Source organism: Triplophysa dalaica, chromosome 8 (assembly GCF_015846415.1).
Source record: "Triplophysa dalaica isolate WHDGS20190420 chromosome 8, ASM1584641v1, whole genome shotgun sequence".
NCBI classification, from domain to species: domain Eukaryota; kingdom Metazoa; phylum Chordata; class Actinopteri; order Cypriniformes; family Nemacheilidae; genus Triplophysa; species Triplophysa dalaica.
In genome coordinates, this window is record NC_079549.1 from 7,587,469 (window position 1) to 7,611,460 (window position 23,992).

The following is a 23,992-nucleotide window of genomic DNA, read 5'->3' on the forward strand; positions in this document are numbered from 1 at the left end:
CAGCGTAGCCCGCAGGGCAGCCACTTTGCATAATTGACTGTAAAGGTCAGAATATGAAACACTATTGGTCAATTAATTGGTCATTCTCCAGGAATACTGGATAAGAGTCTACTATAGATGTTCAGCTGAAGGGTTAACTGTTTTCTTGATTTTGAAAGTATGTTAAACAATAATTATATGATTTAATATTTTTATGTTCTACATTCAAAAGGGCACAGTTAAAATGCAACTGTGAAAACTATTAAAAATTAATTTGCCTCTTGAACATGAAAGAAGTTTAAACTATTTAACCCAGACTATTTTACCAGATAATGTCAATATACATGAACATTTTCCATCTGTTCAAAAGTGACTTCCATTGTGTTTTCCCACCACAGCTTTTGGAAACGCCAAAACCATAAGAAATGACAACTCCTCTCGTTTTGTGAGTATCTCCTTCTTTTTGCTATAACCTGTTTTGATAACGCTTCTCCCTCTTGGTGTGTTTGCTTTAGATTGGATAACCACTGACTGAACACAGGCAAAATGTTTTAATGCTTTCTCTCAGTCCAGCTTAAAGGTGTGCTTTCTTGCTCTCTCTTGTCTTTCCGACAGGCAGTTGACACACACTGTACTTGTGCACAGTGTCAACAGAACCTGCCTCTGCTCATCAACTTTACCCATTTAATAGTGCTTATGTTGAAAAGATTGCCAGTGCAGAGTCTCCGTAACAAAGCTGGTGTACGCTCGTTTATGATATTTATTTTAGCGCTCTATGTGTGCGCTGATGAATGTTTTCAACCACTCTTTTCATGAGCTACGGTTAACCTGATGTTTGAAATTATGCCGCGTGTGATGCAAGTTTGCGCTTCCGTATTTACTACAGCCCTCTATGTGTGTGGGCTGATCCATGATCTCGTTCACTTGTTTCGTTTGCTCCGGTTAAACGCTATTAATTTTAGAAAGATGGCCTGAGCAGAGTCTCTGTGTTTATTGCATGCACATTTAAGTTTCAGTGTTTATGTCCGCTGATCAATGATAATAGGTGAATAAAAGCCAAACTAACATCTGTTCTACATATATATATATATATATATATATATATATATATGTATGTGTACTAACATTAACCAACAATGAGCAATACAGTTGTTAAAATTTGTATTTATGTCTTTGAATGTTAGTTAAAAATACAACTATTTATGTAAACTGGGGTCCAGTAATATCAATAAATACAACTTTTGATTTTGTAAATGAATTGATAAAATTAACATTAGATTAACAATTAATAAATACTATAACAAATGGCAGGCGAGGCAGTGGATCCACGTGCATTTATTAACACAAAACAAAAATGAAACTAGGTAATCCAAAATATGTGACCGGGAACAAAGGGCAACATGCAACCACGACTGACAACCAACAACTGAAATACAGGGGCTTATATAAAATGGGAAAACGAGATGACAAGAAACACCAGGGGAAGCGATTAACACAGAAATGAACTACCCAGGATTACACTGGAAACACGAAGGCAAATAACCAAAACTACAAACAAAAAGTCCAAAAGACAGTGGAACACAGACTGAATCGTGACAGAGTCCCCCCCCCCTTAAGAGCGGCTTCCAGACGCTCATAAAAGTCTAAAAGACAGGGGAACACAGACTGAATCGTGACAAATACTGTAGAAATACACAGCTCCAATCGTGTGCGATGCAGACAGAGTGATAAAGTGTGAGGGAGACAGACTTACTTGTGAAGTAATATTTTAAAATGGATGATACAACGATATATCGAATCGTTGACATAATGATCGCAATTGAATTGAATTGAGACAAGTGACGATGCGCACCGCAAGTACATTTATCTTTGAATTTTCGAAGATTTTGTTATACTGTTGAGTTTTGTGATCACCGTTGTTTAGAGAGCGTTGCCTTTGCTTAGGAAGTGGGCAGGCACATTTTTAAAGTTGAATATCTGTTCAGATCCAAAAAGCTTATTATCTATATTAATTTATTAATAACTTAAAGGGATAAATATCTTTTAAGATCTTAAGGGCTTATTATCTATATTAATATATTCATATCTTAAATGTGTAGTTCACCATAGAATTCAAATTTGCTGTAGACAAGATGTAGGTGACATTTTTTTTGTGTCGCCTAAATTATGTATTTTAAGATCTGCTCAATATCTGCACATACATCCTCCCTCTTTGTCAGTGTGGTTTCAAACTCAATTCCTGGAGGGCCGCAGTTCTGCACAGTTTAGATCCAACCAAATCCAACCCACACCTGTTTAGAGGTTTCTAGTAATCCTAAAGAGCTGAATCATGTGTGTTTGATTAGGGTTGGAGCTATACTGTGGAAAGCTGTGGCCCTCCAGGAATTGAGTTGGACACCTGTGATCTACGTTGTAAACATACCGGTGTCTGATTACTTTTGAGATTGTCATTTATGCGACAGGAAGTGAGACAGGCTTCATTAAGTTTATTGCAAATAAAGATCAATTTGCTTCACAAGATGTTAGTATACAAAACTTTTCATATTGTTATTTCATCAAGTACTTATAATGTGCTGGATTTCAACTTGATAACTTTTCATAAAAACAAAAATTCTAAAAATTGAGAACCTTACAGTGAATCAAAATAGGACACTTTAAAGCAGAGTAAAGTGACATTAAAATATGTGTTCTGAGTTCGTCACACAACATAAAAGTGTGTTATTAACCACCCAGAGACAAATTTGAATGGAGAAAAAACATCAAAGTAAATAGAATAAGTTGAGTTATCAAAATCTTGAAAAAATAAGCAGGACGCCCACTCTCATCGCTCAACCTGAGTCCCCAGCCCAGCTATGTGTAAATTATGTGAATACTTTTAATGGGAGGATATAAATTCAAACAAGCGTGAGTCAATGTGTGCGATATTTATCAATAGATAATTGACGAGCAGGTTAAAAGGTATGCATATTTGGCTTGCTGTCCGGGGAGAGGGCTCTGAGCCCGGCAATTTCTGAGTACCCGAACTCTGAGTACTCTCCCCCGTCATGGGGAAAGCTCTATGCCCTGAATTAGCCTGAACCCACAGCGAGTTGTGGTTACAAATAGCAGCCGGCCATTTGTGCACGGAGGCAGCTTAGAGAGACAGGCTTCATAGGCAGTTTAACAGAATTCTATTTGAATTATAAACAGAGAGCGTCTTTGCTATAACCAACCACATATTTAAAAAAACTACAATACTAATTTCTCGCTAGAAATGCATACATAAATTGTATACATTTATACAAAACTATGCTCCAACAGGTGTTTCGACCGCCATTTTATTTTGTCAAGCTTGAGCCTTCTCGACAAATCACTTTCCCCGCATGTTGTTATGGAAACATCAGGTCTCTGTCATTGGTTAGCTATGAAAAAGGTGCTTGACGGGACGTTTTTCTGAAAAGTTTAACTTTTTTCAACCTCAAAAGACGCTCTGAGCCGCAGAAAAAGATGCTGGCATTTTAAAAAGCTGTTTTTTTTAAAAACATGTTTACTCCATAGGATTATAATTTAAAACGGACACGCTTGCAGCTTCAAAAAGTCTCTTTATAGTGGTTATCTCTTGAGCTTATAAGATAGGTGCTGAGATTGCTGATAGCGAACCAGCCAAGTGTATTATTTGCTTGTGATCATCTCGAAATTTGTTAATTAAACATCATTCACTGAGCCCCCATTTTAGCCCCGGCCAAAAAATTCTGAACTGAGAATTGGTGAAAAACTGTTCAACGGTTTAACTCCACCAGTCTTTGTAATGTGTTTCAGCAATACATTTCTTACATCTATAATGTGTTTAGAAAAAATGATAAGAATTCTCTTTACCCGGACTGTTTAATGAGCAGTAATTGGTCAACTCAAACATTGATCATTTTATGCTGAATGAACGCAACTGATGTACAATTTAATCCAATATACAGTTTTTTTCAGTGTAGTTTTTATCTTTTTGTAGGGGAAGTATATGGATATCGAATTTGACTTCAAAGGAGACCCTCTTGGCGGAGTCATCAGTAATTGTAAGTAAACTTTCAGGCAAAAGAAATTTCCCCCAAAATAAATGTATAAGTGTAAATTAAGGATTCTACAGAGCGTGGTGATTCCTTTTATGTGGTGAAGTAAATGTTTTTGTTCAATAATAAACTTTGAAGAAAATTTGGGGAATGATGGCAGAAATGTCAAAATGGTGCAACTGTAAAAACTTGATACCAAAAGTGCAACAGTGGTTTCTGTTTTAGAAACTGTTTATATTTCTGCAACAAAGTATACCTATTTTTTTTTATTTTTTGTCATTTGGCAGACGCTTTTACCCAAAGCAACTTACAGTGCACTTATTAAAGGGACAATCCCCCTGGAGCAACATGGAGTAAAGTGTCTTGCTCAAGGACACACTGGTGGTGGCTGCTGGGATCGAACCAGCAACCTTTTGACTTACCAGTTCAGTGGTTTAACCCACTAGAACACTATCTCACCTAAATCGTATTTTGTCTATAATCAATATAATCATAACTTGTTTTTTCTACTTTTTTAAAGAAATCCTCAATAATAAAATAAATAAGGAAAAGCTGTGTTTTATAGTCTTTTAAAACACAATATGAAAAAAGTAGGCATTTTAAAATCGACTTTTACTTAATTAAACAAATTAAAGTTCTATTTTAATTAATTATATTAATAAACAATGTGTTAACACTGTAAAATGTTTTGTTAAACTCAACCGACAGGCAAGTAATGGCACAAAAGTTATGCTTTCTGTTTTCTTAACAGGCTCAGCTTTTAGTAAAGAGCTTGTTTTTTCTATATGCTTTTGCACACTGCTCATGTTAGCAGAGCTGTACAGTATTCATTTCTTACAATGTTTACAATGTGATGTCTGACGTGTTTTACCAAGGCTTGATTAATAGAATCAGGTTTTAGCCTAGTCGTAGCTAGACATTTGAGCTGGGGGGGCAGACTGGTCTGTCTTTTAATTGGGTTTTGGGCCAATGGGCCTTTTTTAAATATTGATGGGTCTAGTCTAAACGGTGCTTCCTTTCACAATGACGGAGCTAGTTGATTCACGCTTGCAACGCATCTCAGTTGCCTACACGACAAAAATTAATTTCTTACCAAATAGTCATCTTGTTTTTCCAGAACAAAAATCTTTGATCAAGATGCATCTTCTCAATGAGTAAAATAACCAGAGAAAACTTAAAAAATGTTTGGACCAAAATAATTTTTTATGTTTTATTAAGCGCTGTATTAATACTACTTTTTTGCCACGTTAAGCAGATGCTTGTTTTAAATACAAATTCACTTAAATTTGATATTTTTGTAAAAAAAAACGTATTGTCTTAAGTCATTCGCTAATCGAGAAAATGCACTTTGACTTTGAATTTTACTGGAAACAAGACCAAAATACTTGGTAATAATTAGTATTTTTTGCCGTGTATAGGCTAATTCTAAGTTTGTAAACATTCGGGATGCAATAGATTATTGCATATAAAACAAATATAGTATAATGTAAACGTTACCATATGCTTTAAAGGTATTGGATTTTGAATTTGTACTGTAATTACCATAATGTCGCAACTGTTTATCATAAACAGACCAAATACTGATACATTAAAAATCATAATAAATTACAGTTTGTCAACATTTAACAAAACTGCCATGGTCATGGTAATGCTTTACCTTTTCACTTAAAAAATTCACAGTGCATGGTGTTTATAGAACGATGAATACACTAATATTGGCAAAATAACCAGTCTTTTATGTATGTGTATGATGATTTTGTCATACGATGTGGCAATGAGTGGAAGTGACTCTCGTTTAACACACAGCACTAATGAGTCCCGTTTAATTACTATTATGTACTTTTTTAATGTCTGACAGCAGAATATGTCAATGAGAATGGCTTTAATGGGCACTCGGTTGTATTAAAATACAACATGTGACAGAGCAGAAGCCAAAACACTAGAGCCCGAACGTGACCTGATGACATCTTAAATCTTAAATATGCTAGTTAGTACATCATGTATCGATTCTAAATCGAATCGTGAGAGATCAAACGATTCCCACCCTTACTTTAAATGCAGTAGCACTACTGCGGTTGTGTCAACAGTAGAATACTGTAAATTCTCAAAAATACAGTTTGTCACTGTAAATTACAATGTTTCGTCATAAAAATACCCATAATGCTGACTGTTTAAAAAAAGAGAGTCTGCCTCTTTTTCCATTAAATAATAGATAGACTTAAATTCCGTCACACACTTGCAGTATTAGACCAATCACTACGCACTGGCTAACTTGCCAATCAGAGCACACCTCGCTTTTCAGACCGATGAGTTTTGTAAAACAGGGCATGCATGCATGGTGTGGGGAAAATATAGCGTTATTGAACCTTAAATCATGTAAGCACATTGCATTACATCGAAAAAACGATAATATTTGGTTTAGCCGTGTCACCCCTTTAAAGCTTAGAATCACTCTTAATCTCCCAGTTATTTAAGACAGCTCGAGAGGTCTCTCAAGTTTTAAGGAGTTGCCACTAGGGGCTTGTGATACCCCGGGCCCATATTTATCAAGCTTGTAAGAATTAATCACAGGAATACTGCCAAGAATTGATTAATGAGTAAACGAATCTTGGCTCTAAGCTGCGCTTAAAAGCTAGCTGTAAAGCATCTCACTAGTTATTTAAGTGAAGTGTAGGACAAAATCTGTGTCAGGCATAGAGATGATACACGCACTTTGCTGTGCCGCAAAAAGGATTTTGGATGACGACATGTCATATGTCTGGTTCGCGATTACAGGGCTCAAATGCTGACAGGTACGGATATCATTAAACAACATACAACTATAGGCTATACCAACTATGCGCTAAGTGTTGCCATCACATCCGAGAAATAAGTCAGTAAACTTGAGTACAATCACAGGCTTCATTTTTCCCGTGTGAATGTGCCACATGAAATACAGATGTGGTGAGGTAATTTATAAATCACAAGGTCCCCAGATAATACTAATCCTGTATGAATAGGGCGAATGTGTAACCGAACATTACGTCTCCAACCAAATTCACAGAAGGCTCCAAATAATTTTACTACGCAAACTACTATCCAATCTGAGCAGTGGGCGTTAACTTCCAAGTCTTCATGGCAGAACGCCCATTCAGACCGATCGTTTGTCGAGCTGGCCTCAAAACCCGGGTAGAAAATAGCGTATAACTTATTGATTTTGATGTTTTTGAAAGTAAAAACCACGCGAACGTCATAAGTAGACCTCATACAACAATAAACAAGCCCAGTTCATGACACCTTTAAATGTATAAATTAGATTATGAAAAATGATGTAGATGTTGTCTCATTGAGAAATGCCATCCGCATTATTGCCTATACAAGGATGTTTCGAATTTATGCTTGTATTATGTGGAATGATACGGTTCCATTTGCCAAGCCCTCTGTCCACCACATGTCTCTGTCTCCTCAGCGCCCTCACAAGCCCCTAGTGGCAACTCCTAAGGACTTGAGACCTCTCGAGCTGCCTTAAATAATTGGGAGAGTAAGAGTGATTCTTAGCTTTAAGAAATTTGATAACTTGCTTTAATACTTGAATAAATACTACATTTCAAGAATTCTCAGCACTTAATACTAAAATGGCACATTGAGAAGCTTGATAAATACGGGCCCAGAATTCCATGTGTAGTAGCACCAGCTCTTGTCACACTCCTTGTGCTGAAATCTCACTGGATTATTACAAATAATGGCAAAAGGAATGTTTAGAAATGTAAAGTGACATTTACAATAAAACATATAAATAACTGACTTTAAACCATTTTTAGGTAAAAAAAAACGAACATGCCTAATTTGCACATTACTCTATTTATTTTTCGTAATGCTTATAACCTGCAGCTACAAGCATACAGTATATAATTTTTTCATCTTCATCGTTTTTCTGGCTATAAAAATCTCATAAAATGCTTTGTGCATTGATATTTTTCTTTCACAGATCTTTTGGAAAAATCCCGTGTAGTAAACCAGCCCAGAGGAGAGAGGAATTTCCATATCTTTTACCAACTGCTTTCTGGGGCATCAGAGGACACACTCAGTAAGGGACCAAATACAGATATTCATGTGATTTCTTCAGGCTTTGATTTCAGGCATCAAAGGGTGGAGCTAAAAAAAGAATACCAAGTCAAGTTTGTATCTTATCAAAACAGCTGCACAGAAAAACAAGTTAAACAAACATAGAATTAATATAGGTATAGCCCTATTAAATATATGATAGAGAAAAGTAAATCAAATACAAACATACACACAAATATGTATATACATATAATTTCTGAATGCACACAAACTGTATATGTAAGCATTATATACTATATTATACAGTATCTCACAGAAGTGAGTACACCCCTCACATTTTTGTGGAACCTGTACTGTTAAACCGCTGTATGGTCTTGGCCACCATACTGCAGCTCAGTTTCAGAGTCTTGGCAATCGTATTATAGCCTACGCCATCTTTATTTTGAGCAACAAAAGCTCTTTGCCATTAGGTGCCATGTTGAATTCCAGTGACCAGTATGAGAGAGTGAGAGCGATAACACCAAATTTAACACACCTGCTCCCCATTCACACCTGAGACCTTGTAACACTAGAGAATCACATGACACCGGGGAGGGAAAATGGCTAATTGAGCCAATTTGGACATTTCACTTCTTTTGTTGCAATTTTTTTACACTTCTATATAAGCTGTACACTCACTTCTTTACATTGTAGAAAGGTGTAATTTCTTCAGTGTTGTCACATGAAAATAAATAAAAACATATTTACAAAAATGTGAGGGCTGTACTCACTTCTGTGAGATACTGTACATTATAGCAAACTAAACTCATGGATATTATTGCAAGTCTGTCAACATCTTCCAAGTGAGCAAGCTCAGAGTGACCGTAGCAAGGATCCAAATCTAAAATATAGCTCCGAGCAGCAAGCACAGAGAGGAGCCATAGCAGCACGAAGCAACAAGAACAAAAATGGCAGCAAAGAACATATGTGAAAAACAAACAGGTTGATAAGAATAGGTGAGAATGAAATGAAAATGAAGACTTACACCCTGTTTAAACTAGATACGAGCGATGTGCAACCCATTAATTTGAGAATGCCCTACATGGGATTCCAACCCACAACCTTTAAGGGGTCATATGGCGCGAATATGTGTATACGAATACGAATATAGAAGAAATACTAATTAACTATCAATTGCCCTTGGTCTGGAGTTCCCTGCAAGATTTCCTCAATGTTGGAAAGATGATCATGACAAAGGTTAAAGATCAGCCCAGAACTACATGGAAGAAGCTTATTAATGATTTCAAGACAGTTGGGACCACAGTTAGCAAGCAAACCATTGGTAACACGCTCTGCCACAATAGATTGAAATCCGCAAGGTCCTCCTCCCCAAGAAGGCACGTCTGGCTCATATGAAGTTTACCAATGATGATTTAGAAAAAATTGACTCCTGTTTTTGGAGGGAGAGAAATTTGTACTATGACCCCAAGAACACTATCCCTACAGAGAAGCACAGTGTTGGAAACATTATGCTTTTTCTCTGCTACGGGTACTTGGTGACTTCACTGCATTGAGGGGCTGAGGGACGGGCCAGTGTACTGAAAAATCTTTGCAGAGAATCTCCTCCCCTTAACTAGATCACCGAAGATGGGACGTGGAGGTGCCTTTAACATGACAAACACCCAAAACACATTGCCAAGACAACCAAAGAGTGGCTTAAGGAGAAGCACATTTTATGTCCTAGCCAGTTTCTAGACCTTAGTCCTATAGAAAATCTGTAAAGGAGGCTAAAACTCTAATTTGCTGAGCGGCAGCCAAGTAACCTTAAACATTTACAGAGGAGTGGAGTAAAATGTATCCTGACACATGTGCAAACCCAGTGACCAACTATCACCAATGTCTTCCAATGTCACCAACCTCTTTGATTGCCAACAAGTGTTTCTCCACCAAGTACAAAGTTATGTTTTGCTCCGGGATCAAATACTTATTTCACTGACTGAATAGCAAATCAATTTATAAGCTTTATATGACCTTTTTTCCACTAGATTTCAGTAAAAGTAAACCTATCATAGAAATGAAAGACCCTTCATTTCTTTGTAAGCAGACAAACTTACAAATTCAGTAGGGGATCAAATAATTATTTTCCTCACTGTTACTGTCATAGACTCCCTTTGAGGAGGAAGAAGAAGAAGGATACTGGTAGAAACAATAGGGGCTACAATGCCTTTGGGGCATGGCCCCTAAAAAAACAAGCAATCTGATAAACCACCTGGAAAATGGTTAATAAAATATCTCAATGTTCTAATAGTTTTTTTTGGTTTTGTAGCGAGAGTCTGGCCATCGGCTCTCTTTCAAAATGCCTTTATTGTGTAACCATTTGATCTTTTGCTAAAATATTAAGAAAAAAACACTTATTGGAAAGAAAAATTACAAATGAAGCCCATTTGAAGCTCCCTGGCAGAAGCAATCAGACGTTAACTTAATACCTGTTGTCCATAATGCAAAGTATCTTGACATGATGTCCTGGTCCTCTGGCAGAACAACACCTCCAAAACATTGAAGACCCACCATCATATTTAACTGTGAGCATGAGTTACTTATTCTTATGGCTACTGTACCTCTCTGCATGCGCCAATGGTGTTCATTGGTAAAAAGCTCTATTTTGGTTTCATCTAATCATAGAACCTGATTCCATTTGAAGTTCCAGTAGTTTCTGGCAAACTAAATATTTTTGAGAGGGAAGGCTTTTTCTTGGAACCCTTCCAAATAATTTATTATCGGATTAAGTTTTGGAAAAATGTTGACCCCTTGACCCAACTAAATTCTGCAGTTTCCAGTTGTCTGGAATTTCTTATTTTTGCACTGATGGTGGAAATGGGCATTTTCAGTGATTTGTCATTTTTTTACAGCCACATCCTATTTTGTGAAACTCTACAACCTTTGCGGCACATCACAACTATGTTCCTTGGTTCTTTTGGTCCTTTTGGTCTTGCCCATTGTGATCAATGATTTACTATTATGTATTACCTCATATTTATATCCCTGTAAAAAAAAATAACCCTGGGCATATGAATTCATAGGGGTGCCGATAATAGTGGCACACGTATATTTAACTATATTAATTGCTTTTTTATAAAACTGTGTTGTATTTGCAATTGTTTGTTTTCAATGAGACCTGATGTTATTTTTTTGATATTTTGAGCAAAAGATCAATAGGTTAGACATTTTTTTACTGGCTTTTGATAAAGTATGCCCAAATTATTGGAGAACACTCTATATTGTTGTCTTTTGTAGCCCATTCATGTAGACAGGAACTATATTTGGATGTTTGTTATATACATAGATAAAAGTCTTCTTCTTTCAGACAAATTGAAGCTGGACAGGGACTTCAGCAAATACAACTATCTTAGCCTGGATTCTGCAACGGTCAGTGGACTGGATGATGCTACAAGTTTCAGAACTGTTAGGGTAAGTTTTCTTCATAGCTGGGTCCTGTCACAGCATGTGAAGCATTGACAGTTTTCATACTGGATGCCTGAACAGAGCGTGACCAGAGTGAAGGGAGAGCCTTTGTGCAAATTCTCACTATGTTATTTTATATACATTAATGAGCAAAACCTCTTGAAAAATGTCATAATGAAAAAAAAGCTTATTTTACTGACAATGTAGCTTTTACAACTTTGATTTTATGCTCTTTGTGATACATGTATAAGTTAACCTAAATTTACTTAGACACCTTCAACATTTCTCAAATTATCACAGTTTATTCACTATAGTTAGTTAAATTATAATAAAATATGGCAAGAACTTGCCATAGGGCCAGCCTAAAGCCTTGTCTTTGATACTGAGGCATAGCAATTTTATTATCCTGTTACAATAACATACCTTAGGGTGACTTTTGTGTCCAGCTGAGGAGGAGGATGCTTTGTGGGGCTCTTGCATTATGTAAGCAATACATTTTAGGAATTTAGTACCCTTACTGTATAAGGCAAGTATTGTATCTTACTTAAACTTAAACTCATGGTGAATGTATTATGAGCCTTTCTATATATCCACAGAAAGTACACCTCATAAAATAGTATCAATGCATTCAAATGATATTATGTTTTTGAAACATTACTACAACAAAACGTATTAATAACAATTGGAGGTCTTTAGAATGCTGTACTCAATTAGTCTGCCTCTTGCAAACAACTATTTAATTATGTATATACCCAACTACATAAAATAGGATAAAGAAAGGCAGACAATTTTTTAAATATAAACATTTAAAGACCGAAACAATACCTAAAATGCAACCAATATTATCATCTATAAAAGATATATTGAAAACATAACACTTTATTATACTTTCTCCTTAAAACTCCGAGGTGTCTTGTTTTCCGGATATCGTTGTTATTATAAATTATAGACTGCTGTCTTGATGACCTCCAAACCCACATAAAGTTGCATCCAAATATCTATCCTGTATTCACTCTACGTTGACTTGATGTAGCGTGAGAGAGCCTAGAGGCGTTTGTAAGTGCGTGGAAGTTGGCAACCTGCTCATATACTCAGAAAATAATTTTGTTAAGAAAGTAATTTAAGTACAAATACAAACAAATACAAAACAATTCAGATAAAAGCATGCGGATCGCTCTCTAATCCGCTGCACTGACTTTACCATTGACTTCCTGGTCAGGGAGCTATCCTCCCAATTCTCGCTAGCCAAGGAGAGTCAAGCGCCTTTCGGTCCCTCCCACACATGAAATTTGTGCCAGAAAGGTGAACATGAACTTAAGAAGCATAAACAAAAATAAAAAAAATCTAGCAGCGAATTCATAAACCATTGTTTGCAAAAATGAAAACGTTTTTCTTTCTTATTGTATATATTTTTTTGCTTTATAAAATTTTGCGTTCATTTTTATTGGCACAAAAAAACATATACTTACTATGATCCATTTTAAACCGAAAACAAATATTATGTGATTTTGCATTAAAAAAAAAAAACATGTTTATTCTCCTGTCTCCTTTCATTATCTTTAAAGTGATTACACCTGTGCACAGAGCAGGCTTTTCATGCAGCAAATATCTGCTCAAGAGATGCAAACATGGTCAAAACCTTCAAGCAATGGCACAACGACGAAATTGAGATGCATTGTCAAATTTATTGTCTTCATTTTTGGACAATGTGCTGCAAGTTTTCTTTGTTTGATGTCAATTCTAGACTAGAAAATATAAAATCAATCATTTATAGATACGTCACACCTTTTCAACATGAAAGTGTTATTGTAATACATACTCTGCCTTTGCTTGACAGGGACAATATAATTTGTCATTCTGTGTCACATTTTGTCTAGCACCAATTGTTCTGTTATCTCTGCCCTTTGGACCAGATATTTGAAGGTTATTGCGAATTTTTGCACACATGTACATTATCAATGCTATGGCATTTAAAATAACCGGTTATTTATGGTTCTACAGTGCAAATACTGACACTTTGGTACAAGTAATCCATAATTATTGCTTCTTTGAGTATTTAACACATTTTATCTCAAGGGGAAGTTTAATGTCATGGCATGATCCAACATTTGGCAGTGCCAGGCTCTACATAGGGCATTCAATTTATGCTGATTATATTAATATACTGTATATATATATATATATATATATATATATTATGGCATGCCGTTCAGGAATTATGTTCAGCAGCTATGATTGGTTGAATATATGGAATAAACTAGAATTAATTGAATGAAAGTATGCATATGTTTGATTGGTTGAATAAATGGAATGAAATTCTGAATATATGGAATGCAGATAAAGTATATTGGCTTAAAATATGAATATACGGATTGAAACTTGAATATATGGAATGAAACTATTGATGGAAGTATCAATATATGGAATGAAGAATATTTTGAATGAAGTATGGATTGAAACTTTAATATACGGAATGAAAATAGAATATAATGAATGGAATTATGAATATATGGAATGAAACTATGAATATACAGTGCATCCGGAAAGTATTCACAACGCTTCACTTTTTCCACATTATGTGTGTATTAATACAGCCTTATTCCAAAATGGATTAAATTCATTTTTTTCCTGAAAATTCTACAAGCAATGCCCCATGACAACGTGACAGAAGTTTGTTTGAAATCTTTTCAAAATTATTAAAAATAAAAAAAACGCACATGTACATAAGTATTCACAGCCTTTGCCATGACACTCAAAATTAAGCTCAGGTGCATCCTGTTTCCACTGATCTTCCTTGAGATGTTTCTACAACTTGATTGAAGTCCACCTGTGGTAAATTCAGTTGATTGGAGATGATTTGGAAAGGAACACACCAGTCTATATAAGGTCCCAAAGTTAACAGTGCATGTCAGTGTTTTTATTTGCGATTTTTCTTTTTTTCTATTTGCGATGAGTCTGCCTGTAATCAAGTAGCTGCAATTTTAAGTAGTACCGAATGAATAAACATGCTGGCGAATGCGTGTAAAGGCCAAAATGCTGGAAACCAGACTCAATAAGCTTCTAACAATGAAGAAATACGTTTTCTATTTCAGCGTGGTAGCCATTTTAAAGTCATCAAATGGAGGAGGTTGTTGTTTTGATAACAAGGAAATAAATAGTTTTACTCTAATAAGTTTAATCAAATTTGCACTTTCATTCCATATATTTAGAGTTTCATTCAATAGATTATGACTTTCATTACATACATTTAACACTCTTAACAAATATTAAAAATTGTATCGATATTTTCATGCTTTCATTCAATATATTCTAGTTTTATTCCGTATATTCCCTCATTCATTCCATATATTCAGATGTTCATTCTATATATTTATACTTTCATCCAATATATTCTATATATATATATGAACATAGTACATAGTATTGCCAGTCTTAGCAGGAACAATAAAGGCAAGCAAAACAAGCGCAAAAAACTCATAAGTCTCTTGAGGTGATGTTAATTTTTTTCAGACATGCACCAAGCAGTAGCAATGAAAGTGATGAGGTGGGAAGAAAACACAAAGTACAACAAGACAGAAAAAATTAAATAAAACTTAAACAAACATTCTTGCAAATAGGTGTTGGCTACTAGCCCAACTATGGCCAAGTTTCGACCCCTCTCCCAGTTAGCCAAAATACGTTATTGTTACTCAACTCAACTTTATTTATATAGCGCTTTTTACAATTTTCATTATTACAAAGCAGCTGTACATGAGACATTGTGACTTTGAGCAAATCAATTAGTTATATACCTGTAAAAACAAGAAAAGGTGAAAACACAGAAGACAGACATACCATCATACAAACGCTCCACAAACACAATATGCACACATATTTACACACACATCAACATAGACACAAACACAAACACACACGGACGGACACAGAGACAAACATGCACGCACACACACACACACACACAAACACACAGAGGGCATTTCATTGCCATTTAATGGTAATGAAATGACGTGCCAGCTACGTAGCCAGCTGGTAAGTCTTGAAATTACCAAAAATGACTGTCCAATGATGACTATACATCAGTTATCACATTCCCCACAACTTTACTATCTTCAACATCATTATACATGCCTGGATTGGCATATGCATCTTCATTAACAATCTCTGCTTTTCATCATGAAAACCACTGAAAATTTAAAAGACATGCATCCCCAATAATTCTAAGATGATATTCTCCACACGGTCATCGAGTAAGCTCCTCCCCTCCTATGTTTGGGATAAATATGGCTTCCTGTTTGCGGCTGGCCCCCTTATACTAGGAAGGTCCAAAGAAATGTTAGACACAAAGAATCATTAGCAAACAACATTATTTGTCTCATTACAATTAAACTTTCTTTATACAAAGATCCAAAACACCATACCAACAACCTTCAGTCTCGCCGGAATGTGCACCTTCCGTGTGACTGGAAAAATGAATAGAAACAATCAATAAAGTTCTCTTGTACAAGACATTGTGGTGTTGTTCTTTAACTAAAATGTTACATACACTCATTATGTCACAATGTATACGTATGTACGTATATGGTAAATCATAAATAAAGTGTTAACACCCTAATTACAATTACTGATAATAAAATAACTTGTTCTATAATTTCAGGGAATGCCTATCATGATGTTGCTCTAGCTTGTTTTTCAACACACTCTGTCTGTCTGTTTACAGTGACCAGTCAATTTCTTGACAGATTTGACCATACAGTATGTTTAATGTCCATCACCAGACCACTATCAACTAATGTAATTTTCTCCTCTCCCAGAATGCCATGCAAATTGTAGGCTTCATGGAGGATGAGGTTCAGTCAGTGCTGGAGTTAGTTGCTGCTGTCCTCAAGCTGGGAAACATTGAGTTTAAACCAGAGTCTTGTGTCAACAGCTTCGATGAGAGTCGGGTGAAGGATAAGAATGGTGAGTGCTTGGTCATGTATTCAAATGGATTTTTAGTAGACCTTGTCTTCAGTACATTTCTGAACTGTATAAGAGGAGAGGAAATCCACCTTCCAACATCACGGTAAATAATTAAAATAAGAGCAAAAAGAATTAGCTATGGTATGTATACAACAGCGACAAGATATGAAGAGTTTGGGTCAATATTAAATTGAGGTTTCGGAAATGTCCTACCATGTGACAAGCTATAAAATATTAAAACTTCCATACATTAGCTTTCAGATGTGGATTTTTTTTATCACCTCATATTACCACAATATAACATATAGGGAATGCATTGAATTTTATTTCCTTGGAATTTTTATTTTAAAGGCCGCAAACGTATTATTGTTAAATATTGTTGTAGGACATATAAATGCTTTGTCTTTGTCTGTAATACAGTATGCACTTGATCTTAAACACACAGTGGCCCTAAAAAGTTTGCAGCCTACATCTAAAAGATACTTGCGTACAAATATCAATGCATTAGAAAACACAATATTATCGTAACCGTAATTTGAAAGAGATGGCACAAGGATAATAATGCTTAATATTGCCTAAAAATAAGTGTGTTGGGTTAGGTGTGAAATTATAAAATATATGCAGTGCAGTTCAAAACTAAAAGTTGAAAGAGACTTACAAATGTTTTTGTAAATTAACTGTAATGATATTTCAGGGTGTGACCAGTTTGTTAACTTAAGGGAAACAAGCACACAGTACCCCCTTGGTAAATATGAGCAAGGAATGCTGTTTCTCCTTTTGTTTGAAAAATCATGCAAATCCAATGTTTTATTCAAGTAAAACACATAAAAACAACATTTTGAAATCTCTACTTTTCTCTAATAGACCCCTTTATTAGTAAATATTGTGACGCGTTTTTGTGGGCGGAGCTTGAGTAGAGATTCATTACGAAAACAGTGGAACGATCACAAAACTCATGGTTCGAATAATTTTACGGATTTTGGGTCACCGATTGGATCATTTTATTATATATCAATAATCTAAAAGGTGTGTACGGTGGCCCACTGGTGCACAACACAAAGAAATTTAAAAAGCAAATATAAGTTCACAACGCAATCAAGCTACAACACAACGCAATCAAGTTATAACACAACAAAATCAAGTCAGAAAACAACGGGATAAAACCACAACACAACGGAAATGCTCCCCACGACTATGGGCACCAAAGTCCTTATATTATTCTATATTTTTAGGGGGCCCTTGGCACTAGAGATCTGGGAGAGCATTTAGGATATTCAAGCTGATTATTACAGCCGAGTATAAACACTCTAAGACGATAAACATTCTAAGACTTGACTCAACACACTTAACAGTAACAACTTTTTCTTTCAACCGAGCCGATTGTAGTCTTTGACAGTCAGAAAAGAGCACACGACCCTCAAACTACTACACCACACATTAAATGACTGATGACTACTGGATTTTCTGCTAAACCAAAGTTATTGATCTATGTACTGATGTAGATGAGCAAGCTTTGCCTTATTTTCCCGTATCGTTAGTTATAAAACCGCAATGCTCAATGCTCACTTTTTTTATGGATACATTGAAAATGAGTTTAATCAAAATAGTTTCATCGCTTGGATCAAAATTGTATTGCTTAGCCATCTTTAAAACAGGCTGTATGTTTCTGTATGTACCCTTACACACAGCGGAAACCATAGCTTTTATTTTTGATTTACAATTTATATTTAAGATGGCTTTCCATTTTCGTTCTAATTGCACCCGCTGCTTTGTGTGTTTCTGCATTTGTGAATAGTAAAAGGTTTATTTTCCCTGAAAAAAGCCATCTTTGTTTTCTAGATCTTTTTTTAAATAACCCAATGATAGCTTATTCGTTTTTATTGTCAGCATTTCTCAAATTTTTCCTGTCTGTTAACCGTTTCCAGTGCATCCAAAATGTCAGTCGTAGGTGGCAGTCATAAATATAAAACATGTTTATATTGTTTTACACGCAGTGTAGAGTCAAATCAGTAATCATAATGCAAAGGTTAAATAAAGTATACAATTATAAAAAATAGACACCATCATTTATTTCCGTTCTCCGTTTGACAATATTTAGTTTAACATGGTGTAATTAAGTAAAAACTTTGTTCCTAATGCACCTCATAGCTGTTTGTTGTTCTACATTTACCAAAGAAAATTAATAATCGAATAAAATAAAAAACAAAATATTTCACTTTCATTGCTCATTCTTTCATTTCTCATTCAATCATATTTTATATAAAAAATTGTCCGTAGTTGTTTAAAATCTTGATGATTTCAATTCATTTATAAAAACTATATGCAATTGAAGCAAAGCATGAAAAACATATTTTCATTTAATTCTTTCATTTAACTCTTTCACCGCCATTGACGAGTTATCTCCTCAATTTAAAAAATGCCTCCCCGCCAAAGACGAGTTATTACGGCAATCAGTGTTTGTACTGTTGTACAGCAGGTGGCGCTATTACACACCTTTGGGAAAACGCCCAATCCCCAGACACATGCTTGCTCCCCTCGTTCTCTCTCCTATCTGAAGAGGATGTTTCCAAGGTCATTTTTTCTAACCACCCGACTACATGCCCCCTAGATCCCATCCCCAATCATTTCCTCCAGGCCATTTCCCCATCGGTTGTTCCCTCTCTGACCCACATTATCAACTCGTCTCTCACCACTGGTACATTTCCTACACTCTTCAAAGAGGCCCGTATTACCCCACTACTAAAAAAACCTACTCTTAATCATGCACTGTTAGAAAACTACAGACCGGTGTCCCTCCTCCCCTTCGTTGCGAAAACTCTAGAACGTGTTGTATGTAACCAGCTCTCATCCTTTCTCGCCCAGAACAACCACCTAGACAGCAACCAGTCTGGTTTCAAGAGCGGTCATTCCACTGAAACAGCGCTGCTCTCTGTCATTGAAGCCCTGAGACTGGAAAGAGCTTCCTCTAACTCTTCCTCTGTTCTCATCCTACCGGATCTATCTGTCGCCTTTGACACCGTTAACCATCACATCTTCCTGTCCACCCTCAAAGCTATGGGGGTCTCCGGAATGGTGCAGGTCTTACCTCTTGGGTAGGTCCTTTAGAGTATCTTGGAGAGGTGAGGTGTCTGAGTCCCAGCATCTCCACACAGGTGTGCGTCAGGGCTCAGTGCTTGGTCCGTTGCTATTCTCTGTATACATGTCATCCCTAGGCTCTGTCATTCGGAAACATGGCTTTTCCTATCACTGCTATGCGGATGATACACAACTCTACCTTTCTTTTCGCCCAGACGATCCGACTGTTTCTGCACGCATCTCAGCAACAACGACCCAAAGCATAGAAGTAAATCAACAACAGAATGGCTTCAACAGAAGAAAATACGCCTTCTGGAGTGGCCCAGTCAGAGTCCTGACCTCAACCCGATTGAGATGCTGTGGCATGACCTCAAGAGAGCGATTCACACCAGACATCCCAAGAATATTGCTGAACTGAAACACTTTTGTAAAGAGGAATGGTCCAAAATTTCTCCTGACCATTGTGCAGGTCTGATCTGCAACTATAGGAAACGTTTGGTTGAGGTTATTGCTGCCAAAGGAGGGTCAACCAGTTATTAAACCCAAAGGTTCACATACTTTTTCCACCCTGCACTATGAATGTTTACATGTTGTGTTCAATAAAAACATGAAAACGTATAATGTTTGTGCGGTATTAGTTTAAGCAGACTGTTTTTCTCTATTGTTGTGACTTAGGTGAAGATCAGAACACATTTTATGACCAATTTATGAAGAAAACCAAGTAAGCCCAAAGGGTTCACATACTTTTTCTTTCAACTGTAATTTAATCCCGGCCGATACAAAGACTCATCACAACCTCTCCTTTCAACTGGGCTCATCAACCATCACATCTTCCAGACAGGCAAGAAATCTGGGAGTGGTGATCAGCTCAACTTCACAGATCAAGTTGCCAGCACCACCTGGTCCTGTATATTCATCCTCTACAATATTAGGAAAATTAGACCCTTCCTATCAGAGCATGCTACGCAAGTCCTAGTACAGGCTCAGGTCCTGTCCAGACTGGACTACTGCAATGCGCTACTGGGTGGACTTCCAGCTTGCACAACCAAACCTTAACAGATGATCCAGAATGCTGCGGCAAGAGTTATCTTTAATGAACGGAAGAGAGCACATGTCACTCCTCTATTCATTAAGCTACATTGGCTCCCTATAGTCGCTTGCATCAAATTCAAGACTCTGCTCCTGGACTACAAGACCACCACTGGTTCGGCAACACCTTATCTTCACTCGCTAATGCAGACATATGTACCCACCAGATCCCTACGCTTTGCAAATGAACGGCGTCTTGTGGTGCCATCCCAAAAAGGTAAAAATATCTCTCCCGCACCTTCTTCGGATCTGTTTCACCTATGTGGAATGATCTGCCCACTGCTACAAGATCTGCAGATTCTGTTGCCATCTTTAAGAAACGTCTGAAAACACATCTCTTCCGTCAACATCTGACTGATCTGTTCTGACTCTATTTTCTTCTCTACTCTTAAAAAAAAAAAATGAATGAATGAATGAATGGTTCTGTATACTGTGTTTGGTTATATGAGACCAGTCTTCTTTTTTGATTGCACTTATGCTTTTGTTGTACTTATGCTGTCCCAATTGCTTCCATTGCCCACCCTACCTGTAAGTCGCTTTGGATAAAAGCGTCTGCTTTATGCCTAAATGTAAATGTAAGACCGGTCTCATATAGCCTACCACAGAATACATAGCTAAGTAAAGTTTTTTTTTTTTTTTTAAATAGCAGAAAAGAAATAGAAGTCAGAACTGATCGGTCAGGTGATGATGGAAGAGATGCGTTTTCAGACAATTCTTAAAGATGGCTGCAGAATCTGCTCATCTTGTAGCAGCGGGTAGATCATTCCACATAAGTGGAACTGATCCAGCGGAGGTACGTGAGAGAGATTTTTTTACCTTTATGGGACGGCACGACAAGATGTTGTTCGTTTGCATAGCGCAGAGATCTGGCGGGTACATACATGTATGTCTGCATTAGCGAGTGAAGATAAGGGACAAAACATTTTCACTACGAGAGACAGTAGCAGTGTCAATATCATTTTATATTAAGCTTATGGATAAATGAAGAAAAAGCAGAACACTTACCAGGATTTGGAAAAATACATATCACACTGTATTAGATCTCAATGAACGAAATATCCAGGTTTTAACTCTTCACTTATGTACTTTGCACAATGTTGTGAGAACAAAATAATGTGACAATATTTAAAAAAAGCCCAAATCATAAACTCATTCAAGACAGGCTATTCCAGAGTTTAGGTGCTACGTATGAGAAAGCTCGTCCCCCTTTGGTGGATTTTGTTATTCTAGGTGTTATCAAAAATCCTAAGTTTTGAGATCTTAGAGAGCGTGATGGGTTGTAACGTGATAAAAGCTTGGTTAAGTAGGTGCTAAACCGTTCAGGGCTTTGTAAGTAATTAAAATAATTTTAAAATCAATACGATACTTAATGTATTAAGTATTTTTCGACAAGTATTTGCGCATGTACAACCTGCACATTTTGAATTTCTTCCAGTTGTTATTTCACGTGGAAAGACGAGTAGATCTTGAGCCCACCAGTGTAGGCTGTGTATTTGATTAGTCAATTGCATGGGTCATGCGTCACTGATGTTTCCCGCTGCCATCGCGGACGTGCACAGGTCATCATTATCTCGGCTCTGTGAGATATAATCAAGGCTTGTGTATGATTAAATCGATGAGTGGGTCTAATTTTGTGTTGTGTTACTCCAAAAGAGTGTAGTAGCTCTGTAAACGCCAATGCTAATGCATCGTTAGCACTATCTACATGGATATTAAAATCTCCGACAATCAGTGCTTTATCAATGTTAACCAATAGATCTAAAGTCTGCAAACTCGTTCAGAAAATCAGTGTAGGGTCTAGGGGGTCTATACAGTAGCCAATGTAAGAGAAAGTAAGAGTTTTCAACTCTTGTTTCGAACAATTATTTTCAATGCAAGCACTTTAAATGATTTAAATGTATTATCTGTTCTCGGAGTTGTAGTAAGAAAGACTCAAAAGATGGTTCCAACACCACCACCTCGACCAATCAGACGTGGCTAATACATATAACATGGCTTGGTGGGGTAGACTCATTTAGACCGAAGTAATCATTTGGTTTAGGTCAGGTTTAGGCGGAGTATATCAAAACTGTCATTTCCTTTACAATTACTGCCTTTGAATTTAGTGATCTAATATTAAGTAACCCAAACTTTTTGAGTTGGTTTTGCTTGTTTATTACATTGTCTTCAGGTTTGTCTTGTCTTGGGTAGGTCCTTTAGAGTATCTTGGAGAGGTGAGGTGTCTGAGTCCCAGCATCTCCACACAGGTGTGCGTCAGGGCTCAGTGCTTGGTCCGTTGCTATTCTCTGTATACATGTCATCCCTAGGCTCTGTCATTCGGAAACATGGCTTTTCCTATCACTGCTATGCGGATGATACACAACTCTACCTTTCTTTTCGCCCAGACGATCCGACTGTTTCTGCACGCATCTCAGCAACAACGACCCAAAGCATAGAAGTAAATCAACAACAGAATGGCTTCAACAGAAGAAAATACGCCTTCTGGAGTGGCCCAGTCAGAGTCCTGACCTCAACCCGATTGAGATGCTGTGGCATGACCTCAAGAGAGCGATTCACACCAGACATCCCAAGAATATTGCTGAACTGAAACACTTTTGTAAAGAGGAATGGTCCAAAATTTCTCCTGACCATTGTGCAGGTCTGATCTGCAACTATAGGAAACGTTTGGTTGAGGTTATTGCTGCCAAAGGAGGGTCAACCAGTTATTAAACCCAAAGGTTCACATACTTTTTCCACCCTGCACTATGAATGTTTACATGTTGTGTTCAATAAAAACATGAAAACGTATAATGTTTGTGCGGTATTAGTTTAAGCAGACTGTTTTTCTCTATTGTTGTGACTTAGGTGAAGATCAGAACACATTTTATGACCAATTTATGAAGAAAACCAAGTAAGCCCAAAGGGTTCACATACTTTTTCTTTCAACTGTAATTTAATCCCGGCCGATACAAAGACTCATCACAACCTCTCCTTTCAACTGGGCTCATCAACCATCACATCTTCCAGACAGGCAAGAAATCTGGGAGTGGTGATCAGCTCAACTTCACAGATCAAGTTGCCAGCACCACCTGGTCCTGTATATTCATCCTCTACAATATTAGGAAAATTAGACCCTTCCTATCAGAGCATGCTACGCAAGTCCTAGTACAGGCTCAGGTCCTGTCCAGACTGGACTACTGCAATGCGCTACTGGGTGGACTTCCAGCTTGCACAACCAAACCTTAACAGATGATCCAGAATGCTGCGGCAAGAGTTATCTTTAATGAACGGAAGAGAGCACATGTCACTCCTCTATTCATTAAGCTACATTGGCTCCCTATAGTCGCTTGCATCAAATTCAAGACTCTGCTCCTGGACTACAAGAC

At 36.8% G+C, this 23,992-nt stretch overlaps 1 protein-coding gene across 2 annotated transcripts in view; it reads left to right on the forward strand.

Moving 5' to 3' along the window:
- Window positions 1-23,992, forward strand: part of myo1b (myosin IB) — a 151,570-nt gene that overhangs the window by 64,847 nt on the left and 62,731 nt on the right. For both annotated transcript variants that reach the window (XM_056754921.1, XM_056754922.1), the window contains exons 6-10: window positions 378-424; window positions 3,962-4,025; window positions 7,987-8,085; window positions 11,407-11,510; window positions 16,316-16,463. In XM_056754921.1, the coding sequence (XP_056610899.1) occupies window positions 378-424; window positions 3,962-4,025; window positions 7,987-8,085; window positions 11,407-11,510; window positions 16,316-16,463 (462 nt within the window). The remainder of the gene's footprint in view (window positions 1-377; window positions 425-3,961; window positions 4,026-7,986; window positions 8,086-11,406; window positions 11,511-16,315; window positions 16,464-23,992) is intronic.